Genomic DNA, 15,531 nt, shown 5'->3' with positions numbered 1-15,531 from the left:
GCAGAGTTTCAGCAGTAATAGTGTCAGCCATGTTGTTGGCTAAATTGAAACAAAATTTGCTCCTCCTCCTCAGTTTCCCTCACATCTACCCTGCTGCTTTCTTTTCACTCCAGACACTGCTCAGCCAGGCCTCCGGGTTCCCTTTAACATACTTTCATTTACTTGTGGTTTTCTGTCATTTGGTGTCCAACAGGGTCCATGACACAAGCCTAAAAATCCACAGATGACAACTAAGGAAGCATGCCCCAAAATGCTGCACTACATCTGTGGAATAAATTTAATGTCTCCTTCTCCCATTGCACCCTCTGCATGTGAGCCAGCCACAGTTGAGTTCCTTGTGCTCCCAGTGCCTGCCTACTCAAAATGGGATGTGCAGGGCAAGAACAAGGTTATGGTCCATTTTCTTCCTGTATGGATCACCAGCTGAGTTTATATGGGAGCAACCCACTCCACATCCTGTAAATGTAACAGAGGTCAAGCACCAAAACCTTGGCTGAGTCAACCAGAATGCCTTTAGAATGCCGATTCTTGCTGGTCCTGCATCAATTTCTCCCCACCTCCATTCTAATGCAGGCTGGGAGTTAAAGTCTCAACATAGCCCATAATGTGATTTCTATTTGCTTAATTCTTTGCTATTTGATTAAAGAGTTAACAGGCTGAGCTTTGCTAAACGATGTAATTTTCCCATTTTGATTATGTCCTCTCTTTTAAAAAAAGTGAAAACGATGAAGATCTTTCCTTTTTCTATGCGTGTTTGATGCAAAATATCCTCATGTTCTCTGAACAGGGAGCTTCATCCAGACGGATTGCCACGTGCTTACACAATCATACTGCTGTTCCGCCTTCTTTCGGAAACCCCCAATGAGCCATTTGCAATTTGGCAAATTACAGATAGGGATTTCAAACCACAAGTCGGAGTAATCCTTGATCGTAAGGACGATTTTACTAATTGCATAGAGAATTTGTAGATAGAAATTTACAGTTGTTTTGCATTCTTTCTAGAATTGTTTCAAAACCAAAATATTCCTACATGGTAAAAAGGTATATTATTTTGTGATCTAAATGTTTTTTTAATATTGTATTTTAATTAATTATTCAAAAATCTGTATAAGCACTATGTATCTTTATCATTATTAAATCTAAGACCAGTGGAATGCACACTTTCACTAATCTGGGTCTTTAAAACTGTCCAAGTAATTGCTGTGTATACAATTAAAAATGTACTCGGTAGAATTGTACAGTGTATATGTATGTATTGTTAGTGTGATGGTGTTCTCTTCTTTGAATAACATCAGCACTGTGACCCAAATGACATTTATTTATTGTATCTTCTTGTTGCAGCTTCCACCAAATTATTGTCATTCTTTAACAAGGATATAAGAGGAGAAGTTCAGACAGTAACTTTTGATGATAATGCAGTAAAGAAAATCTTTTATGGAAGCTTCCACAAGGTAAAGGATTAAAATTATGTGCATATTATCTTGCAAAGTGCTTCTCTGTTAAACAAACAAGCAAACAAAAACAGTTGTCATATTTAGACACAGGGCTGGCTCCAGGTTTTCTGCCACCCCAAGCCGTGGGGGAAAAAACAAAAGCCGATCGGCGGCACTTCGGCGGCAGCTCAATTGTGCCGCTCCATTCTTCGGCGGCAGTTCGGCGGCGGGTCCTTCACTCCCTCTCTTCCTCTTAAGCGGCACTTCGGCAGCAGCTCAAAGAGGAAGAGAGGGACTGAGGGACCCGCCGCCGAATTCCCACCGAAGACCCAGACGTGCCGCCCCAATAGCGGACGGAGTGCCGCCCCTTTTTTATTGGCCGCCCCAAGCACCTGCTTCCTTAGCTGGTGCCTGGAGCCGGCCCTGTACAGACACATAAATTTACATAGTGGTTTACAAATCACAGTGAGACAAGATGCCTGAAGTAATACTATTGATGTCAGTGAAAATGACATGGAGTCCAGTGTTAGAAAGGATTTGCCAAAGGTGTGGAGGGAGGGCTGTATGTGGACAAGAGGTGGGAGACTCTTCCAAGCATATGAGACAGCAAGAAAATTATGAAGCAGAAAATAGGGAAAAGAATCCATAGAGAGAAACAATTGGGAGGAGCCTAGGGAAAGACAGAGAAAAGAGGAAGAAATAGGAGCAAAGATATGTGTGGGTGTGAGAATATGCAGTCAATTGTGAGGCATCAGTAGTTTAAAAGATAAATAGCTATTTGAATTGAAGTCATGTGCTTAACAAGCATAATACATGTAATGCCCAGTAATTATACTAAGTGCATGGCTTCTGAAATATTGAGTCTAAAATATTTAATATGAATTTTAGCAGAGGTGTACAGTACTTAACTAATCACGTAAATTACTGTATCTGGAGAAAGCACATATTGGTTGATAAAGTATGCTTGCAAGTGTGTTTTCTTGAGCTGGAACTCTTACTCATTTCTCTGAAAGCTAGCACCAGAATGTCTTCTGTCTGTATCATCACCTTCAGCTTCCAGCATGTGCATAGCATTTTTGATAAAATGTTTGCCAGTTACAGCTGTACCTTGAGCCAGGCAGGATCAAAACTTACTTAATTTCTCAAGATTAATAACTGTCAGCTCTCAGTTAGCCGTAGGCTCATATAGATGAATGAGATAAGTGTATTTGTTGGTTGAGCAGAGCACAGAGAGTCAGGAGACCTGGATTCTGTTCTTCTGTTGGCAGCTGGCTTAGTCTGGGACCTTGATCAATTCCTTTAACTTCTCACTATCTCAGAGTACCCATCTGTAAAACAGGAACAACACCAACTTTTGTAAGTCTCTCTGAAATCACAAATAAAATGACACATAGATGCTAAGGTTTTATTTTTTTATGTAGTATCTGTGCAGGATGCATACACAGCAAATGCCTCTGCTGCTTGTTTGCTAGGAATGGGGTTGGCACATGAACCTGCAGTGGCTGAATAGAAAAAGGATATAAGGGAACATTGGATTAAACGAGATAATTAATGTAAATGCAATTTTTAGACTGAAACTCAGTGTTTCAGAATTGTCTAAAGCATAAATAACTAGTGAGATGTTTGACTATTACCCCAGTGTCACACAGCTGTAGTAATTTTATGCACAGATTATGCATATCCATTTTTGTCTACTTAATTCTGAAAATTTGATCTGAACAGGCTTGTCTGCCTGTAACCAAAGAGCAGATGAAAGGGTCTGGCCCAGACCATATGAATACATAGGCCTAAAAAAATCTCTCTGCTTTTTTAAGCAATTAAATGCAAGCTATGAAAGTGAGTTAGAATAACAACATTTTCAGTCAGCTGAAATATATGTCCTCTTTGCTTTTCTTTATCTCCCTTTTCCTTAGCTTTCTTCTGGCTACTGCACATAGTTGCAACAGATCCCTTTATTGATACTAAAATCAGGTTGCTACTATTGCCGGCTGATCCAGATCATATTGCGATCCTATCCTACTCCCAGGGACCTCAGTGAAAGCGGGCTAGGGTTTTTAACTTCTCTGTAGTAACTGGTTTTTTTTGTGCCAGCATTCTAGTATGTTGAACCATGATCTTCACACCTAATTAAAACACAAGTGAATAAAAGTCACTCACTGCTAGCTTTTTATCGTTTAACAAGCACAGGATACTGCCAAAAACATCATCTTGGGTACATTTCTTTTCTGTTGTAATGAACTTTTCTTTCTCCACTTTAAGAAATGTTTATCCCAGGGACTTTGGGAAAGATGTCAGTAAGTGGGTTGGATCACAGCTGCATAGCCCCTAAATCTAGGGTGGTCTCTGTTTTATGCTTGGCCTCTGGCCCTTTGTCTTTCTTTCTATAACAGTTCAGGAAGATACTTGAATTTTAAGTAGTTTTGTCCATATACAGAAATGGAGTAATACTGTCAATAAAATGTAGAATAAATATTTTTGTTGGCATGAAAGTTATATTCATATTTATAACAAAAAAGCAGTTATAAAATGCAGAATAGCACTTAACATGTCTTATTCCAGATGTCAGTCTCAGGGTTCAAACTTTTGTCCTAGAGGACTACAAAATACCTGAGTCATTTTTCTAAAGCTGTGAGCGCTACGCTACCAACTTTCTTTTGAGGTGTCCATCATTACATACATTAGCAGCTGGTGTCATGTTGTTCTTAGCATCTTACTATGAATAGAGCAGAGGTGACAAAGTTCTCTGATACTGCTCGTAATAAAGATCAGCTTATAAATCAGAGCTAATGGGAACAAAAAGATAGGGAGTTAGTTGTGTGCATGAACTACATTCAGTAAGGCAAAATAAGAATGTAGCATTTGATGTTATTTCTGTCATTAAATAAATGCAGATACCTACCTGATCGCCACTAATTAAGGAGCAGAAGCCATTTGCAAAGTGTTTAAGAAAATCCAGATCCATAAACTGACTACTAGACTATTCCTTATTTTTTAGGGGCAATTGAAATATGTATCCATTCTTTGATGTGGCGGAATGATTCCTTGTACCCTATTCCCAGAACTGAATCAATAGATCAGAGATTATTTACACCAGTGTATATCTGGAGTAATTTTGACTTCATTGGAGGTATTCTGGATTTCACACCAATGTAATTGAAATCAGAATCTGGCCATTGAACTCTCTCCAGCCTGACTGCTGTATGTGAATCAGACTCTTGATGATGGCATGAAGGGACTCCCCTGCTCATGCACTGGGTATCACTTAAAGCCCAACATGCGTATGCAGGGATGAATTCTATGTCAGACATGTTGATTATCAGTACAGTATAATTCCAGCTGTCTGAATGCCCTGTATCTGGAAATCCTAGTTAGCCAAATCGACAGTGTGTCCACCATGTAGTCCTACGCTAGTTGAAATAACATCCGTTTATCTGAACACCCAATTATCTGAAAGTTTGGGATGTCCCCTATGCCATTGGAATAAACAGGAGTATATTGTAATAACGAATATCTGTAGTTTCAGCTACTTGAAAGTCTTGGGTTTGGGGGTGGGGGCAGTTTCTAACACATTTTAAAATGTACTTTAGAATTTTTTTCCCATCCAGTGTGAAAAAGATGACACATCTTTAAAACATGACCAAATGTATTCCAGAATATCAAACATTTTTGTGGTTTTCATTTGATGACTTACAGATTCATTCAGTGAAAAGCAGTTAACCTACAGCCAGCGGTGCAGGGGAAATTCTCTTTGGCATATTTGTAAGTTTTGTGTAGCATAGCTATGGTGAAGGCTGTTGAATCTGGCAAGTCCCTTAGGAAAAATATTGGCTCCTGGATACAGCCATTAAAATTACATCTAACCCTCTTGGAGAGACAGATATCTTTTATTGTTCTTTCTTTTTACTATGCTAGATTGTCTTTTAGATTACACTCTTCCAGAAGCTGACCGCAGAGAACTTCGTAATGCACTTATGCCTTTATTTCTTATGAGGTGGAGTTTTTTAATGGGACAGTAGTTTACATAGTCTGTTGATATGGCTCAGTTAGTTGTAGCTAACAAAGATTGTCAATTTTCTTTTAGTATGGTCCATGCGGACACACACTACTGCAAAGAATATATTTTTTGTAACTCTTCAGTGCCAGAAATGGCAACTGAACTTAGTCAGAAATGATGTTTTACATTAGTTGGTTAGAAATTGGAAGGAACATTTCTCTTAAAGTGGGGGATGTTAAAAAGAATTCAGACCAATGAATTCACATATGTTATATTTACGATCAACTTTAGGTAAATGTGCAAACATTTTAATTACAGATGTGGTTTGATCTGTGAAATTCAAGCCTGGGTTCAGATTCAGATTTAAACTAGTGATGACCTGGAGAGGATCTCAAGTGTCTGTGGGAGACCCTTATTAAATTTTCACTATAAAACTGAAAGGAACCTTAGGGTGTTTTTCCTACTTTTGATGGAGTTTAAGTAGCACATTTCCAAAGTTAGTTGGCATTCATATCCATTGTTCTGATTTTAGACCCATCTCTTATAATTCATGTTTGTAAACAGGTAGTACAGTGTAACTCTTAACTGTTATGCAGATAGGCTTTGGGTGTAGGTGAAAAATATGTGCACACTTTACATATATTTTAGTTCAAGTAAAACATATCTATAGCATGGTTAAATGTAATATAAAATTGTTTGGTAAAAGCTGCTATGACAGTTTAATCATGTGTCAGATACTAAATGAGAATGAATTTAGGGTCTTGTCATAATGCCTGAAATTTCTTGTTTCATCACCATCCAGGTCTTTATGCCCAGTTATCTGGACATAACACATTTTGGGCATGCTGGATTACACTCTTATTCTTGTTTTGCAAAAGTTCTTAATTTGATTAACACACAAAATTGGGAAAATTAACAAAAAGCTCATAGTACATGTAGTATTAGATCATGAAACTAACTGAATTTTTAAAAAATTATAGCAGTTTGTAAAGTCTTAATTCTAATTATATACAGTAATATGCAATGTTTGGAAGGTTTTAGATAAGCTAAGCTAATGTCCTGGAGACAACTCCACATGGAAAATAGTTAGCATGAAAAAAATCTAATTCTCAGAAGATTGGTCAGTCACTTGTTGACTCAAGACATTTAAAAGAGTTTCTGGTTTTTTCAACTTTATGCCAAACTTTTTAAAGTAACCACCAAATACTGATATGTTATTTGTAGAGTATGTGATGTGATAAACAGAAAATCTGAGCATAAATAGATATACTTCAAGACTTGTCTGCTCCTGTTCTTAGCACTCCGAAATGGTAACATTTAATAGGCAGAAGTATGTAGGACCTGTGAAACCTTTCTGTTGCCCTGGGTCATGACTAAAATTATTGACCTCTGGCCAGAATTGGCCAAATTCTGTAAATAGGTAAAACTTCAGATATAAATAAGGCAGCAGTGGACACATTATCCTTGTGATCAGAGAGCCTTCCGGTTGGTTACAGAAAAATTCAAGAGCAAGTCAAGTTGAAATAAAAAGGAAATGTGTTTCTGATAGCTCATCCGTGTCCCTTTTCTTTCTATCACTTGTTTCCTGGATGTTGTGTCCCCTTTACTGTTGTCCCAGGGCTTGACCCAACTGGTCCATAGGTAAATATAGTCACGGAGTGGAACCAAGCTGTAAAGCACTGAATATTTTGGAGGCGGGACATCCTTTATTTTATCCATGCCATAATCTGGTACTTAACCATGTACAGTCCCAACAGGACAAATCAGTATGTTTACAGTGTGTTTTACATATCTTTCTTCTTCCCCCTTTAATTATCCCTGATTTCCTTAACAGACTTCATTCTCCTTTCTCAGTAGCCTTGTTTCCTTTGCTCATGTCTTTCATTTCTTTTGGCCAGTCTTCTTTCCACTACTTTTCATTTATCCTTTTCTCTTCTTTCCAGTTTTCTTTTCTTGGTGGATTTGGTATGTTTGCTTTATTTTTTGTTCCCCCCTCTGCCAGTTCTTTCTTCTCCCTTCTTGGTCATCATGTAACGACACTCCTGGCTGACTCATCTGTGGGACTTGAACCCCAGATATCTGGATCTAAAACAATCTACTGTCTCAGTTATCAGATCAGGTCTATTAGTTACACATCAGTAGCAGACTCATAAACCTCTTGTGTGGTCCCAGCTCTTAATGCAAGAGAAGTTACATTCACTTCTTTCAGTTCTGTTCTTTGTTAGCTTGCTTCTTTCTTTCTGTCTTAGAGCATTTTTTATTCAAGCCTTTAAAACTCGTGTAAATTGCTCATGGTAGTTCTATGGTTTAAATTATACTATTCTTTTACTTCTTGATTTTACTTGTGTATTCATTTTGCCAAATTTTCAACTTGTTTTAAAGTAGCCATTAGGTGCTATACTTTCCTGAAATTAGCACTTTCCCCCTTTAGAAACTAGGTTCTTTGAAAGGGAACGAAAATAATATAAAAACACATAAAAAGGTAAACACTATTAAAGGTCAAGTACATTCACATGTTTTTAGTTACATTGCTATTTTTATACCTTTTGTTAGGTTCATATTGTTGTAACCTCAACAAGTGTTAAGATTTACATTGATTGCAGTGAAGTAATGGAGAAACCAATTAAGGAGTCTGGAAACATCACAACTGATGGCTTTGAAATACTTGGAAAACTATTGAAAGGTGATCGGAAATCAGCAACAGTAAGCAATAAACTTGTATTTATTTCTTAACTCAAAACATCTTCATGATTTCTAGATAAACTTTGATTTTCTGAATAAAAGGACTTGAATGGATCAGTAAAAGACCAGTCGCAGCACCAAATCTTGTACAAATCTTGTGATTTTTTTGTACTGCAAGAACTAAGTTACATGATTCAGAAATTTGATAATTGAGGACTCTGTTATAGCAGACAAAGGTCTGACAAGATCCAGTGGATGGAAGTTGAAACTAGATAAATTCAGACTAGAAATAAAATGCAAATTTTTAACAGTGAGGGTACTTAACCATTGGAACAACTTATCACTGGCAGTTTTAAAATCAGGATCGGTTGGTTTTTTCCCCTAAAATATATGATCTAGTTCAAAGATGAATAAATTCTGGGAAATCCTGTGGCTGCTGTTATACAGGAGGTCAGACTAGATAATCACAGTAGTCCCTTCTGGCTTTACAATCTATGCTGAACAACTGCTGCTGCTATGAAAGTTATGTCAATTGTCCTAGTACAACGGGCTCACTCTATATTTAGTGGATGATCAATACTACTATTTGGGCTTCATAAGGGCCTTAATTCATCAGTCTAATCTTCATCTGCAGACCCTAATGGGTTTCTGGTGGGCACCTGAGTCTGCTTGTGGGGATTAGATTGCAGGGCGAGGGCTCATGGGTGAAAGAGAAGAAACTGCTGTCATCCTGCAGCTCTATCTAATGGCCATCGTCTTCCTTTAGTCTTCCTTCCAAACTGTTCCCCACTGATGTCAGTTTCACACATGGATCTGGGTTAATGTACAATCCAGTGATTGCAGTCCGTAAAGTTAGTCCAGATGTTCTCAGGCCAGATTCCATGTTGACATGTACAGGCAGTTAGCAGATGTAGAAATTGCATTCTTCATTAAGTGTTGTGAAATATTTGTGTATTCAGTTACCTTTTGCGCCAGAACAGGAGCAGGAGGTCAACAGAAGCATCAGTCCTTGGGGTAGTTCCTGGTATTAACGAAATGTGTTGTTTTCAGCATTTTTTTCTTTTATTCTTATCAAAAATAGCAGTGTAAAATTGAAGTATATTAACTACATACAAAATGGAGCATCCTGTAGATGTTTCATTCTTAAATGTATTCATATTAGGCTCTGCTTCTCTCTTGAAACATTATAATTAATGCATCAAGGAATAAAAGAAATTTCCTTTGTTTTACAGTTTGATATCCAGAGTTTTGACATAGTATGTAATGCAGTTTGGACTAGCCGTGATAGATGCTGTGATCTTCCTTCAATGGTAAGTGTAAGTGAACCAGATCCTGTTCAGGACATAGTGTTCATAAAACACTTGGCAACTTTAATATTAACCAGCTACTATGCCTCATACCTATGAGCCTATGTCAATCACAATTGTCAAAGCTGGCAATGCACAGCTCTGTATTTCAAAGTCTTCTGTAGGAAAGAATAAGTTCAGATTCAGCTCAAGAATGATGGCACAAGTATCAGACAGAGTCAGAAATATATTTTAAATTGCAATAATATTTAATGTCCTTGCTATTATGTATGTCATGTCCACATTCATTTTTATTAAATTAGTTGTATGACTGAACTTGAAAAAACATCCCATTTATTTTTGTCTGTGTTAGCTGATTGTCCAATGCAATACTTTCTGTCTTGGTGAGGGAATAGAAGAGAATTTTGAATTAGAACATATGGAACACAATAAAGATTGTGCATCAATGTTTGTTCCTGTCCCTCCGCTGTTGTAAATATTCCATTGCCTTAAGAAGATCCTAGAGGAAATAAACTAATAACAAATCTGAAAAACACAGTAGGAAATCTTGGAAATTACTATTTTTCTGTTGAACTCTGTTATACTTCAAAATAGAGTTTCTTCTTCTTAGGTTATGGAGATTATTTTTGTTATTGCTGTGGGGGGGAAAAACACCACCGGCTAATACCTTCCTTTTAAAGAGAGTGTGTGATGATTGTGCTTGAATTTTCAGAGGGATGAAGCAAAATGCCCAGCTCTTCCAAATGCTTGTACATGTACACAAGACAGCGTGGGACCCCCAGGACCTCCTGGACCTGCTGTAAGGAGCTATTAGTACACAACAATTGTCTGGTTTTCTAAACTTAGGGGGGGGTGTTTCTCAAAATAAGGAAAGACAATAATGGCAGAAATCAAAGAAGCATTTCCATAATGCTCTGTTAATGCACCTCAATCTGGACCTCACAGAACCTTGCATTTGATCTCCTGGTGTTCTTTTACTACATGGAAATGTCAGCTGTGCTCATGAGTGCCATACTATGTGGTGGTTTTTGTCAAATGTACAAACATCAACAAGGAAGAAAGTCGGGATCACCAGATCCATGTCACCATTTAAATCAGCCTGTTCTCCTTTTTTCTGAGTTTAAAACACAAGTCAGATTCTACAACTGTTATCTGTTCTGAGTAGTATGCTACTTCTCAAGTAGTCCCACTGAAGTCGATATGTTTACCTGTGGAGTAAGACACTACTCAACGAGGAGTAGTAAGGGAGACAGAACCTGGTCCAACAAAAGGCAAATCTTCACTTTGCACTTACAAGTATCTATAGAGAATATATGGTGGCTCAGTTAGAGAGAGAGAATTTACCTTTGTGAGTCGGAGGGGAATGTCATAACACAGGAGCAATACAGTTGTCTTCAAGGCCTGGGTGCTCACTTATTAGGTCATCTCTTAGCCATGTATTATGCGCAATAGGAGGTGAAGTAGATTCTTAGGCCCAGATTTGTAAAGGTATTTAGGCTTGGCTGTGTTCAGTGTTGCAGTGCCTAACAGCTTTAGAAGCATGAGTCTCATTTTCAAAAGGGATTTAGGCATTTAAGAGCCAAAATCTTATTGACAATCAATGGCATTTTGGCTCCTAAGTGCCTGAATCCCTTTTGAAAATGAGGCTTAGGCTCCTAATTCACTGCAATGCTGAGCACAGCAAACGTAAAAACCTTTAAAAATCTGGGCATTAGTGCCATTTAATTTTACTCTGCATTGGCCTTTTCCTCACCGGCGGTGATGTAGAGGAGCTTTGTACCTGCTCTGCAGTGAGGATCCTTGGAACCTCCCTGCAGGATGGGCCAAAGCAAATGAGCAGCTGATGCAAGTGAGTTCACCACACTTCTTTCCCAAACAGCCTTCTTCCGATCCCTGAGTCATTCTCTCTGCAATGGGCCTGCAGAGGTTACTGCAATCCTGTGGCCACACTTAGTCCCTCAGAACTTCTGAGGGAAGAGGGGAAATGCTGCCCCCCCTTAAAATCAATGGGAGTTTTGCCACTGATTTAAATGGAGTCAGGATTTTATCCAAGAGAGGGATTCTTTACTTTGTTGAGGAAAGAAGTTGGTTATCTTTTTGCGGATGGGGAGATCAGTGAAAGGGCTGTGTGTGAAGGATTATCTTCAGGCCCATGGCCCTTCTCTCATTTTGAAGTTATCAGCCTAGAATGCTGTATTAGGAATTCTAAGATCCTCCCAGCTGCTCATCAGTCAGCTAGAGAGAACACATCCAATTGACTTCAAGGAGTTCAGTGCTCCCAGACTCCATCCCAGGGCTCAGGGGTGGCCTATTATAAGCATTACATGGCTGCGTTTAAGGAGAGGACTTGTAGCCTTTGTGTCTGCAGAGCTGGGATGGGCAGTACAGCTCCAGTCAGTTATGTCATTACTCTCAAAGAAGAATATAAGCAAAGGTTCACTATAACTAGAGGTACAGTTTGCACCGTGCAGTGCATTAAACAATACAGTTCCCCCTTCTCTATAAAATGGAGTTCTGCTATGTCTGAAATCACTCTGAGTAAGGTCCACTATGCAGTACGGTTGATTTCTTAACTAGTAAAAGCATGAGGTTGGATTATCACATTTACAAGTCAGTGTGGGATTTGATCCAGGACTGTGGTAAATTCACATTCTGACTTTATTGAGCTCTAAATTCGATTGTTGGAATTGCACCTGCTTTGTGTGAGTCAGAGACTGAGATAGGAGCTCCCTTCTTTATTTTTTTATTTACATTTTCTCCAAATAACTATGGTGGTGGTGTTATTTGAATTTCATTAAGAAACATGGATACCTGTCATAAGAACAGCCATATTGGGTCAGACCAAAGGTCCATCTAGCCCAGTATCCTGTCTTCTGACAGCGGCCAATGCCAGGTGCCCCAGAGGGAATGAACAGAGCAGGTAATCATCAAGTGATCCATCTCCTATCACCCTATCCCAGCTTCTGGCATACAGAGGCTAGGGACACCATCTCTGCCCATCCTGGCTAATAGCCATTGATGGACCTATCCTCCATGAACTTATCTAGTTCTTTTTTGAATCCTGTCTCTCTGGCCCTAGAGAAATTTTGGCCCTTTCAAATAATCTTTCAGTGATCTTTGAGATTAGTTTTGAAAGTAAACCGTAGTCTCTCAAAAGGACCAAAGGTTGAAATAAGCTTCTTTTAAGATGCACTGTGCTCCACTGAGCAGAGCTGGCAGGAGCTGATTCCATAGTCACAGAGTTCAACCTGGTATCCTGAGAGGGATCCAAACCTCATGGCTGCCATGGAGTGATTGCTCCCCCTGAGTCCGTGATTGCCCACTGAGTCTTCAGGGATGACACCAGAGAGGCCCTGTGCATGCTCAGAACATTGAGCATTGCATTGCAGAGAGCCTTGAAGGGACTGTATGGTCAAAACAGTAATCCCAGGTAACAAACAGCTTCAAATGGAGCTGTCAGTTGGGACAGGAGAATGGGCCATTCCACCTCTTTGAGGGCAATGAGGAAGGGCAACACAGAAACCCTCTCCTACACCCAACCTTCTTTGTCTCACATTAGTTCTCCTCACTCCTTCAGAAGCTGGTCCTCAGGGGTTACTGCAATTCCAGGTCTGTAGTATTTCTATGATCCCCACATGGAGACAGATGGGGCTCATAGTCCACAAAGTGCTGCTTGGAAAGCATAAATTCCCTGTTTCCTGAGCATCAACATGGGTCCTCTAGACCCGTGAGGCTGTTGCTGATTTGGGGCCTGATGCAGCTCTTACTCCTGCATTAGTGCTTCTTTGAAACCAAGCATGTCAAGATCTGTTCATATCAGAACTTTGTTCTTGCTTGAAACCTTGACTCAACTGGTCAGTTTTATCATGGGGATGGATAATTTGCACCTGTACAAGTTATCTTCTCCTTCCCCTACTGTGTATATTTATTTTCTTTTCAAATGTCTATTTTAGGGTGGTCCAGGCACTAAGGGGCCTAGAGGTGAAAGGGGTTTGACTGGACCTGCCGTAAGTATCTCTCTGGAATGCATTTCTAAGTTTATATGCACACCACATGAAATTTTGGATGTTAAAGTCCACAGTAAGCTAATATCTCCAAGTATCCAAGTTTAAGGGTTTTGTAAGTAGGGCTAAATCTGGATGTTATTTATATAGAAGAATTTTGGGAAGCAGGATGTGTATCTGGTCTGTGTTTCCTAGGATCCTGTTGTTCTCTGCTTTTTGCATAGGGGAGCCAGATCATGGGTATTAGTGGTAGGAGCCATGGAAAGTTGGGAATGCCAACTCTGCCTCATGGTTTCCCTTCTCTGGGGAGGCACTAGGGGGTCAGAGGAGGCAGGGAGTCACTCTCTGGGGCACTCTCCTCTCCAGAAGTCGTGGATATCTATATCTCTATTCATGCTGCCAAATGCATATAGTTTCTTGGCTTGATCCTATGGTCCTTACTAGGGTAGCAGCATCAACCCTTCTGTGTATAATGGTGGAAGCACGGCTTGAATAAGGACTTGCAAGTTCAAATGTTATTCAAGTATCAACTAACCCCATGCTGCTGGCCTATCCCACGTGCATGTCCATACAAATCCTCTAGATGCAACTCTAGGAAGGAACCATGGTCTAATATCTTTTTAAATTTTGTGTTTTAAGGGGCCACCTGGTCTTCCTGGTGAGGCAGGTCCACCGGGTCCTCAGGGTCCATCAGGTCCACAAGGGGTCAATGGACTTTCAATTCCAGGAGAACCAGTGAGTAATCATTCTGTATCTGTGAGTGAAACTGTGTGGAGACAGAGAACTGACCATCAAGTTTTGTCATTTCTTCTTGCCCTGCAGCTCAGAAGTTGGTTGCCTTTAAAATGTCACATTGTTTTACCCTGAGTGTTACATGTACTCCACTCTTGGGGATTATATATGAAGTTGTGTGTGGTGTGTTGCACTGGTTTGTTTTATTGCTTTTCTATACACTGTCTAGACCTTCAGACTCTAAGACTCAAATTTTCAAAGTTGGATGTTGAGAAATTAAGCACCTGAAGTCACAGCTAAGCTTTTTCACAGATTTATGCGCATCTGCAGTGATTTATATATCTAGCTTCTTTCTTTAGGTAACTAAATCAGCAGTTAGAAGTGTAAAGCAGGTAATGGGTGCCTAAATTTAGGCATCCAAGTTTTAAAGCTTGGCCTTATGTTCTTTTGGTGCTTTGTTGGCGCTGTTCCTTTCTTGTATACAGCTATGCATGTTGACAGCACTATGTAAATTAGTAAGTGTCAACTTCTGATTTAATTTACATTAATGAACATCTAAAGTAACTCCATTAACATCAGTCGACTTTCCCTAGATTCACACTGGTCAGAGAGCAGAATATAGCCCTAAGAGATCACACAGCATCCTGACACTACTACTGCCAACTCTTGGTCACTTCAGTATGTAGCCAGAGAAGATCTTATTCTGTCTTAACTTGCTGTTTCCTATGAGAGTATATTAGGGATATCTGGAATGTTGTAACGATCTATATGGCTAAGTGTTATTCCTGATTAGGAATAATTAGCAAAGTTGGCTTCTAACTGGAAAACACATTTTACATTCAATAGGCAATTCATCTTCTCTGTCTGATAGATTTATAAGTGGCCTAATTCAAAACAAAAAAACAAAAAGACACAATGGTAGAAATTAGATCCACATTCCCTTTAGGAAAGGACCAAATGGAAGGTCAATATATGGTTTTCATGTATGCTTGAAGGAAAAACTTCATCAGGATGGCCTATGGATGCCAAACAGCATGGAAGGCTAAATGCATTCCTTGTGTTTGTGGAATGTGATAAATATTTTTATTTTGTCCCAGGCAATTTGAAAGACTTTGAAGTATGAAAACACCAAAGAAACATATTGCTTGGAACTTGTCATTGATGAAATTATTTTCAGTAACAAAACTTTGTAATGTCACCCTGAGGGCTTGTCTTCACTTCCAGTGTAAGTCGACCTAAGCTACACTACTCCAGCTATGTGAATAACGTAGCTGGAGTCCACATAGCATAGGTCGACTTACCCCTGTGTCTTCACTGTGCTGCGCCGATGGGAGATGCTCTCCGGTTGACATCCCTTACTCTTCTCAGAGAGGTGGAGT

General features: G+C 39.4%; 1 protein-coding gene across 1 annotated transcript in view; it reads left to right on the top strand.

The window, feature by feature from the left end:
* The window catches only part of COL12A1 (collagen type XII alpha 1 chain), a 137,400-nt gene that overhangs the window by 102,757 nt on the left and 19,112 nt on the right, over window positions 1–15,531 (top strand). Inside the window, 7 exon segments of the mRNA XM_065588059.1 lie at window positions 788–930; window positions 1,342–1,451; window positions 7,981–8,130; window positions 9,342–9,419; window positions 10,129–10,215; window positions 13,370–13,423; window positions 14,060–14,155. Of these exon segments, the coding sequence (XP_065444131.1) occupies window positions 788–930; window positions 1,342–1,451; window positions 7,981–8,130; window positions 9,342–9,419; window positions 10,129–10,215; window positions 13,370–13,423; window positions 14,060–14,155 (718 nt within the window).

The sequence above is a fragment of the Chrysemys picta genome, chromosome 3, assembly GCF_011386835.1.
Source record: "Chrysemys picta bellii isolate R12L10 chromosome 3, ASM1138683v2, whole genome shotgun sequence".
NCBI classification, from domain to species: domain Eukaryota; kingdom Metazoa; phylum Chordata; order Testudines; family Emydidae; genus Chrysemys; species Chrysemys picta.
Note: the sequence above shows the minus strand (reverse complement) of the source record. Positions and strands in the feature narration are given on the sequence as shown.